At 46.2% G+C, this 9,644-nt stretch overlaps 1 protein-coding gene across 1 annotated transcript; it reads right to left on the bottom strand.

Annotated features, from left to right (window-relative positions):
* Positions 1-235: 235 nt before the first annotated feature.
* Positions 236-3,286, bottom strand: INO80B (INO80 complex subunit B). Its single transcript, XM_084234553.1, has 5 exons — positions 3,214-3,286; positions 2,778-2,970; positions 2,446-2,564; positions 1,789-1,958; positions 236-885 (listed from the first exon to the last, which is right to left on the bottom strand). The coding sequence occupies exons 1-5, from the start codon at positions 3,269-3,271 to the stop codon at positions 355-357; spliced, it is 1,071 nt and encodes a 356-aa protein (XP_084090679.1). The 5' UTR covers positions 3,272-3,286; the 3' UTR covers positions 236-354.
* Positions 3,287-9,644: the final 6,358 nt, after the last annotated feature.

Genomic DNA, 9,644 nt, shown 5'->3' on the forward strand with positions numbered 1-9,644 from the left:
GCTTTGGGTTGGCAACCAATGAGCGGCCGCCCAGAAGAGCAAAGTTGCCGTTGATTGGCTCGAGTCCGGTCTTCGCGTTGACAGCGAGGGCTGACCACGCCGCGTGGGCCCGACGAGAAGAGGCGGGGTCCCTGAAGCCGGCCGAGCGCGGGTGCTCCTCAGCCAGTCTCCTGGCGGCCTATGGGCCGCCCGAGGTGTCGACGCAAGCTCTGGCAGGGGCAATATGCGTGTCCGCGGATTTGGCCCATTTCCCCAAGTCAAACAAGTTGAGGCACTTTTTGAAATTTAATAGGGCGGGTTAGACACTGAAAACTGGGTAAGGGGGAGGGCACAGAGTCCGGGTTAGGCAAGGGGTTAAGTAGCTAAAAGGGGGGATCCCGGGCCCTCGGGCGCCCCCAGCCGCATCTGCAGGTTGATGCGGTAGCACTGAAGGCTGCAGAGTGCCTGGCCGGTGCGGGAGCAGGCGTAGCGGCGCGGGTGCGGGCAGCCAGGGACGGAGCATCGCGGAGGAGGGCCTAGCGGGGCTGGTCGCTGTGACACTGGCGCCGGGGCAGGGACGCCGGGTGGGAAGGAAAGGGTGGAACCCTGTGCCCCGCTGCTGTAGCGCACCATGGGGGCCGGGGCGGCTGTCCGCCCTCCCCGTCGCTCACCCCTTGAGGCCCCTCGGCCTCCCCGCCCGCTGGGCGCAGCGGTCTTGGTGAGGCGCTCGATAGTCTGGTTCTTGTGCTCCTCTGCACGCCGCGCCGCTTGCAGCCTTCGCTTCCTCGCTCGCTCCTCGCGCTTCAGCAGCATCTCCTCCGTGAGGGCGGGGGCCGGACAGCCTCCAGCAACTGGCAATGGCAGCATTGGGGAAGGCTGACTTCGAGCCTTCTGGAGCAGAGCTCGCTGGGGAAAGACAGACCGGGTGGTAACAGAAAATGAAGAAGAAGGTCCCCGAGAAAGGTAAGGAGGGGACTTGGAAAGCAGGGTCTGGAGGAACCAGGGAGGAGTCCTACTAGTGACTGCTCCCAAGTCTCTAGACAGTCAGCTTTAGACCCTTAAGCAAGGGGAAAAACATGAGTGATGTCACCTGCCTTTCCTGAATACCACACTGTACCACTTCTGAGATTTTTTGGTTGTTGTTTTTAATCTTTTTATCTCAATGAATAGCATTATTTGGATAGGTTCTCATGCCCAAATCAAGAGTTACTCTTGATTTTTCTTCCCTGTCTTCATCCCCAACGGTCTCTATTTCCAAAATATATTCAGAAACCACCTGATTTCTCTATCTCGGTAACTTCATGGTGGCTCAAGCCACCTTAACTTCACTTCATCTTCTCACCTGACTTGGTGGGTCTCCTTGCTCTCTCCTGCCTTGGTGGGTCTCCTTTACCCCCACTAAGAAGCCAAAGAAATCTACTAAAATGAAAAGCAAATACATCACTTCTTTATATACATCACTTCCTGTGACTTAGTCATGCTTATTTTCCTTTTTCCTGTGAGGTATGTTCCACTCAGTGTTTTTCTGCCTGCTAGTCTCTCTGCCTGAAAAGTTCCTCTGATATTGGAAATGTTATCTCTTCAGAGAGGTTATCCTCAACTACCCTATCTAATGTTTTCTCTTTTCTACCACTTTCTGTTTCATCAGATTATTTTTATTACAGTTTTTACAAATTATTTATTTCTTAAAAATCTCCAATCCTCTCCCCCACCACACACACACAAATATCAGCTGCCTATCGAAGTTCTTGGGACATGGTTAGTTCTCCATGTGTGTTCTACAAGTTAATAAAGAATGAAACAATTTACCTGTCGAGCAGTGAGTAGCCGTTCATTGATCTCCTTCTTGAGATCTCCATTGTCATCCAGCTCTCCCTTCTCCAGGGCATCCAGCCACCTTTGTTCCTCCTCTTCTTCCTGACCCCCTAAGCTTCCAGACAGGTCCCGAAGTGGGGAGGGGGATAGATTACTGTCTTCATCTGGAAAGGAAAGTTGGAGAGCTAAAACTAGAATTGTTCAAAGGAGGCACACTCTTGGTGAAGTAATACTGGGACACTCAAAATTCTTACCCTCCTCAGAACCAACCTTCTTCCCTTTTTTTTTTTTTTAAGTTTTGTTTTATTTATTTATGCACAGAAGAACTGGGGTATAGGCCAGAGGTGCAGGGGTGAGAGGATTCCTCAGAGAAAGAGTGGGGAGTAGAACAGGTGGATCCACTGAAATACACTGCTGAGGAGAGCAGAGATGAGACAGGAGAGGTCTGTTGCACCATGTGGGTTAGCTCCCTGGCCAGAGATCGAACTCATGCCAAACTCATGAGGGGATCAAACTCATGAATTCATGCTGTAGTAGCTGGCTGGCAATAGCTTGAGTGCTGAAACTTTAACCCCTGCACCACCAGGGAGGCCCACCAACCCACTTCCCTTAAGGAGAATCCCAGTTCCCCCACTTCCAAATCCTTCTCACCCAGCCAGGCACGGTACTGCTCAAGGGGGACTCCCTCCATAGGTTCCTCTTCATTGTCCACAACCATAAGGGGGGAGGGGGAGCGAGGTCCCTCAGGGATCACAGTGAAGGTAGGAACACTGCAGAGAAGCAACACCACTCTGTAAGCTGACCAAGTGTCTCTATCCTGCTCAGTAGTTACAAATAGTTCCCTACATGCTCTTGGGTTCTTGTTGCCTTAACCTGAGCCCTGACAAGTGTCCATTCTGTGTATTTTAGAATGTCCGGCCAGCTTCTTTTATCTGCCAGCTTCTAACCTTCCCCAAATAAAATCTTTGCTCTCTTGGCCTCACCTCTTGGTGCCCAGGACCTGCCCACCCAGCTTGATTTTCAGTTTGAGCTGCGGTTTGGCAGGAGATGGCTGCGTGGGTCCAGCCTCCTCTTCCTGATGGTGTTTCTTCTTGTGTTTCTTTTTGTGCTTCTTGTGCTTTTTCTTGTGCACTCCGTGGCTGTGGGCACCAGTCAGACTCAACTCCAGCGCTTCCCCTGCAGAATGAGATCCTGTCAACCCTGGCGTACAGCAGAAGCCGGCAGAAGTAGCCCTGAGGAACCCAGTATCCCTGAGGGGGGCGGGGGTGTCACACTCTTCCCGCAGTACTCGCTGTTACCATAACAACAGCCCCGCCCTTCTCCTTCCCACCTGTGGATAAGTACCCTGGGAGCTCCGAGCAGCAAGAAAGGGACTCTTTTTCTGCAAAAGCCGTAGTTGCTTTATCGGTCCTCACTTACCCGGCTCAGGGGCCTCCATAGCCCCAGAGGTGCTCCCGCGCCGCCACAGCTTACTCATGGGGTCCTGCAAGGTAGAGGGGCTGGAAATGGTCGAGACACAAGCGGACATACCTTTTCCGCTCGGTGGAAGAACTGACTACGGCAAAATAACCGGTTACTTCCGGTGCGTGGTAACCATGTTTGTGCGGGGCACGCTTTGCGGCTAAAATCTTCCGAGAGAAACAGCGATCCTTCTAACAAAAGTTCCGGGCCCTCTGAGACCGCCGAAAGGAGACCGGCTTTCCGCTCGCTCCGCCTTCCTACTCTAAAAATCTTGGCGGGCGATTCCATTATTATTACATTCAAACGTGGTGAACGGATACTCAGGACCAAATCCTGCGCTAGGTTATGAGGCTACAAAGAAAAATACGAAAGCTTTCTCCTGTTTTTGAGAAGCTCACAGTTTGGTTTGGCTCTCCTGTATTGCTGGCAAAATGACAGAAGAGTTTAATTAACAACCATGGCCCAAGTTGCAGGGGATATGGTATTAAGCCTAAATTAAACTCATCCACAGAGAAATGGATAAATGAATTACCGTGTATGTTTATAATCTACAACACCATGTTACTAACAAAAGTCAGTGATAATTAATTTATGACATGGAATTTAGATACCAGTGGGTAGTAGTGTTGTTAGGGGGAAAGGATGTCCTGAGCTAACTCCATACAGGCTTTATGGACTCCACCCCCACTCCAGACCAAAGCCATCAAGATATTGGGAAAGACAAATCCCATCACCACCAAAGGGAAGGCTGCTGGGACCTGAGAGTGGAGTTAAGCAGCCAGATTTGGAATAAAAACCAAACATGTGGGCTTTGGGGTCTCTCTCTCTCTAGCTTGCCTCCTGGCTTCATGGCTCCTGGCTCGCGGCCAGCTCTCAGAGAGCCATTTGGGATTCCAGATCAGTGGATAGGGTAGGACATCTTTAAGACTTTATCTCCCACTTTTCTCCCTGAGTTGTACATTTGCTCATTTGCCCTTCCCTTGTAAATAAACCTTTTATTAACCTTTTGTGTGTGCCTGCAGTAGAGTATTGATAAGTCCCTTTAAGCGCACGGGTGAGGACCCAGAGTCAGGCAACCCGTTTTGTATCGGGGCTGCCCTGTAACAGTGTCACTGGAAATGATTTAAATGTCCCTCTAATGAAAAACCAAAATAATCCCTTATCTCCATACAATGAGAAGCTTTGCTGCTATTAAAAGAAAGGAGGCCGCTGGCCTACCTGGTGGCATTGCAGCGGGTTGAGCGCAGCGCTGTGAAGCAATCCGCAGCAGCCTCCGCAGCAGCCTCCGCAGCACGGGTTGGATTCCTGGCCTGCAGGGGAGCACCCCACATGGTACAGCAGACCTCTCCTATCTTGCTCGCTGCTTCCCTCAGCAGTGTCTTTAGTCGTTTTTGGCTGTTCTGTCCCCCGCTCTATCTCTGGTGAATTCTCTCACCTTCCTGTGCCTCTGATGTGTACCCCAGTTTTTGTTTAAAAAAAAAAGAGGGTCCCGAGAGTTATTAGTATAAATATATAGATATATGAAAATATCGAGGAATATATACTATTTGGTTAATGGTAGTCATCATTAGAAGTTGAAGTTGGGAAACTTCCACTGTTTAGATCTGTAATAATTGTCTTACAGTCAGTTATACATGACATTTTTAATTAGAAAAGAGCACCACCTATATACATATATTTAAATTCATATGATGTGTGTCTGAACAAGGTAGGAGCAGTGAACAAAGAAAAGAGATAATGACTCAAGAAACATTTTGTAAAAAATTTAAAAGGAATCAATGAACATTTTTATGTGGGAATTCAGGAAGAAGTTAATGCAGTATAGTCAGTAAGATTGAGAATAGATTTTGGAGTCATATAAACCTATTATCAAATCCCAGTTCTGCCATTACTAGCTGTTGCCTTAAGTTTAGTTATTTATGCTCTCTGGACTTCAGATTCCAACTTTGTAAGATGGGATGAAGTGAGATCTCATAACTCTTTCAAGGAATAAAGCAAATCAAGACTGCAAAGTCCCCAGGGTAATATCTGCTACATAGTAGAGATGTTCAATAAGTAATCAACAATAATAACTTCTACATGTCTAGCCACACATTTAGAAGGAATGTTTTTTTAAATGTCTATTTATTTATGCATATAAGAGTTGGGGTACAGGCCAGAGATGTGGGGAGGTGAGAGGATCCACCAGAGACAGAGTGGGGAACAGAACAGGCAGACTGACTGAAATACCCTGTTGAAGGGAGCAGCGGGCTAGACAGGAGAGGTCCGCTGCACCATATGGGTTGCTCCCTGGCCAGCTGGGGATCGAACTCATGCTGCAGAGGCTGCGGATTGCTTCATAGTGTGGTGCTTAACCCCTTGTGCCACCAGGGAGGCCCTAGAAGGAATGTTTTAAATAAGAGACCATAGGAAGAGAAGCAAATAAGAAGGGAATCATTTAGTGTTGCTCAAGGTGAATTTAAAGTGCCTGGTGGGAATACTGAGAAGAGTCAAAGCAGACAGGAATGAGTGGGGCTGTCATTAGTTTAATAATGGGGTTCCCTGAAGAGATGGGACTAGATGACCAGAAAGAGCAAGTAGATGAAGAGAAACAGACAAGGGCCAGGCAGGGTTGAGAAGAGGTCAAGAGAAGCAAGAAAGGCATCCGAGGGCAGAGTGTATCAGCAGATTCAGCAGCAGGGTACAAGTCAGCAAAGGGTGGGCTGAGCTCCAAAAAAAGGACATATCCTAGCAGGGGTTCACATTCTAGCAGCCGGTAAAGGTGATAACTCTATATCACCAGGAATTAAAGAGAACACCTTACAGTTATGACCCTGCATTCATATACCTTCTCTCCCTGGACACCCATGGCAGCTCCAGAAAGGAGATGCTGTATACCCTTATGAAGAAACTGAGCCTTCAAGAGTTTAAATGATTTGGCTAAAGTCACATGGTTAGGGAGTAGCAGAGCCAGCCTCAACAGAAGCTTCCTGACAGTGCAGTGATGTTTCCTCAACATCCTGATGCACAGCAGGGAGGAAGTGGCAACAGCAGGGAGCCACTGGCCTCATTATTTTGTTTTGTTTTTACTTTTGATTTGTTTAGAGTAGAGGAGGCTCAAGCATGTTTGTAGATTGAAAGGAAGAATTTTGTTCTTCTGAAAGAGGCCAAATAACTATGTATAATTTAGTTGAAAATAACTTCAAACATACAGACCAGTTGCAAGAAGAGTAAGAAGAGGGGCCTCCCTGCTGGCACAAGGGGTTAAGTCACAGCACTATGAAGCTATGCACTGCCACTGTAGCACTCAATCCCTGGCCAGCCAGAGAGCTACCCACATGGCGCAGCAGACCCCTCCTGTCTCTCCCACTGTTCCCCTCAGCAGTGTATTTCAGTAGATCTGCATGTTCTGTTCCCCACTCTGTCTCTGGTGAATCCTCTCACCTCCCCGCCCCCCTCACCTCTGGCCTACACCCCAGCTCTTGTATGCATATCTAAATAAAACTTTAAAAGAAAATGAGTAAAAAGACTTCGCTTATCTCTGTAAATCAGATTCCTCAATTGTTACCATTTACCACCTTCCACCATTATCATTGTTCATTTTCTGATGAACCTGAGAGCAAGTTGCAGACATGATGCCATTTCACCTGTAAATATTTCAGAATATTTCCTCAAAACAGGTAGTGTTCACATTTCTGAGGTTTACTTTAATTTGAAACATTTCCCAACTCTTTCCCTGTCTTTTGTGACCTTGACAGTTTGAAGAGTACAGGTCTCTGATTCTGTAGGATGTTGCTCTACCTGGATCCAACTGATGTTTCCTTGTTTATAGACTCATGAGTTCTTAGCAGGAGTACTACATGCAGGAAAGATCTTCCTGGGTTCTTCTGAGGTATCACCTTAGGAAGCATGTGATGTCAGCCTATGTCACCACTGTGATGCTGGCCACTGGTCAAGGTGGTGTCTGCCAGTTTGCTCCACTATAAAATCACCATTTTTACCTTTGTAATTATAAGTTTTTTCTTGGAAAAAACTATGAAAATACTCTGATATCCTGTTCTCCATCAAGCTTTCACCCCTCCATCGTAATATTCGTTAATGAATACTGTATAAATCAACTCTAATAATTACCAACTGGTGATTTTTCTACTTTCATTATTCCATGTACATATACTAGTAAAACTTTCTCTTCTCTTTATATTCATTTACATTATGTGTTTATTTACATCAGTACGGATTCCTGTTTTAGTCAGTGGTTTGTAATCTATTACCATCATTATTTTGATGCTCAACTTTGTCCTAGATTTGGTCTTTAAGATGGATTCTGTAGGCCTCCCTTGGTGGCACAGGCTGTTGAGCACAGAGCTGTGAAGCTGTCCGCAGCCTCTGCAGTGCAGGTTTGATCAGCTGGCGAGAATCCCATATTGTGCGGCAGACCTCTCCTGTCTCACCCGCTGATCCCCTCAGCAGTGTATTTCGGTCGTCTGCCTGTTCTGCTCCCCGCTCTGTCTCTGGTGAATCCTCTCACCTTCCCATGCATCTGGCCTGTACCCTGGTTCTTGTATGCATGAATAAACACATTTTTTTTTTAAAAAAAGATGGATTCTGTGTCATTTGGACATGTTTTCATCATACTTAGAGCATTTTTTTTTTTTTTTACTACCTAGCACTACAAAATATCTTGGGCTCATCTTTTACTTTGCCTGCATAAGGGGTAGGACCCACAGGAAGCAGACAGCAGAAACACATGGCTGGCCCTACAAAAGTCACCCCACAGAAACTTGCTGATGAGGATTTCCCTGCTCTCACCACCACCCACTCCTCATGGGCAGCATATGAGTGATTATATCATGACTCCTCCCTGGGTCTTGTTTTCACTTGTTCAAGATTTAAAGTCCAGTTGGGACCATTCCAGTTTTTTTTCTAGGCCATATAACTGCCCATGGGATGTGAAGAAGTAGAGGGAAATGGAATGTCCTTCTCCATCTGCAATAAAGAGGATAGAGCCTCTTTATGAGCCTACCAACAGTATATTATTGGTAGTATACCTTGGAGTAGGAGATTATGCAGGAAGAGGAAGATGAGTTGAACACTGGGTGACCAACAATCCCTCTCCCAAATATCTACTTCATAGTTTGGAATACAGACATAAGATAGACATAGAGATACAGACATAAGATAGACATAGAGATACAGACATAAGCAATGGAAAGTCAGCAAGATTATGCAGCAAATGAATGGCATGCCGATGAATGGTTAACAAAAGTTCCCTGGTTAGGAGAGGTAGGGGATCAGTCCTCATTTATAGTGTCCACCTATTTCTGTTGTATAAATACTCTAACCATGGCCAACTTCAATTGTGACATCATTGAACTTTTAAATAATATTTATATTTATTAGTTTAAAAATAGAATGAATTTTTTTTTCTGCTTCTCTTGCTTCTCTCTTGGCTTCTCTTTAGCCTTCTAGAATGAATATTTTTTTAATTGTATGTTTGTTTACAGATAAGAATTCAATTTAAAAAATTATATAAATCGGGGCCTCCCTGGTGGCACAAGGGGTAAAGACGCAACCTGAGAAGCTATCCACAGTCTCCGCAGCACAAGTTCGACGCTGGCTGGACAGGGAGCTACCCACATGACACAGCAGACCTCTCCTGTCTCACCCACTGCTCCCCTCAGTAGTGTGTTTCAGTCAATCTGCCTGTTCTGTTCCCCACTGTCTCTGGTGAATCCTCTCACACACACACCCCCACATCTCTAGCCTATTCCCCAGTTCTTGTATGCATAAATAAATAAATCTTTACATATATATATAAATCTACATACATTTTGGCCCTTATTTAGCCACACTCATTTGAGAATAGTGCCAGCTGGCTTCCCTAATCCCAGTGACAAACTCCTTCAACTAAGCAAACAAACAAACAAACAAACAAACCCCCCCTTCAAATGATTTATGCAAAAGACTGCCAGATTATGATCTCTAAAATACAGCTTAGTAGTATCAGTCCTTTCTCAAAATCTTCAGTCAAGACAACTACAAATTCTCAGACAAGATTTTTGGTCTACTTTTCAAATGCCTTCCATCCCTCTGCCTCTTGTCAGGGGTTTCCAACCCCTTCTGTAGAACCTGGGTTCCACTGAGGACTTGAGGGCTTATGTGGAGGACAAGGTGTGAGTCTGCAGCCCCTACTTCCATCACATATTCCAGGTAAGATTTCATTGGTAAAGTGTTCTTAGGGGAGGTCTTTAAGATGAATTCTGTAGGTGGCAGAATCCCCTGGTGGCACAGGCGGTTGAGCACAGAGCGCTGAAACTTTCCGCAGCCAATGCTAAAATCAAGCATTTGAACTGTTTTAGTTCAACAGCGTGGTTCATCCCAGTCAAATACTCTCAAGCCTGCTTACTACT

This window comes from Talpa europaea (genome assembly GCF_964194135.1).
Source record: "Talpa europaea genome assembly, chromosome: 6".
In the NCBI taxonomy this organism is placed as follows: Eukaryota; Metazoa; Chordata; class Mammalia; order Eulipotyphla; family Talpidae; genus Talpa; species Talpa europaea.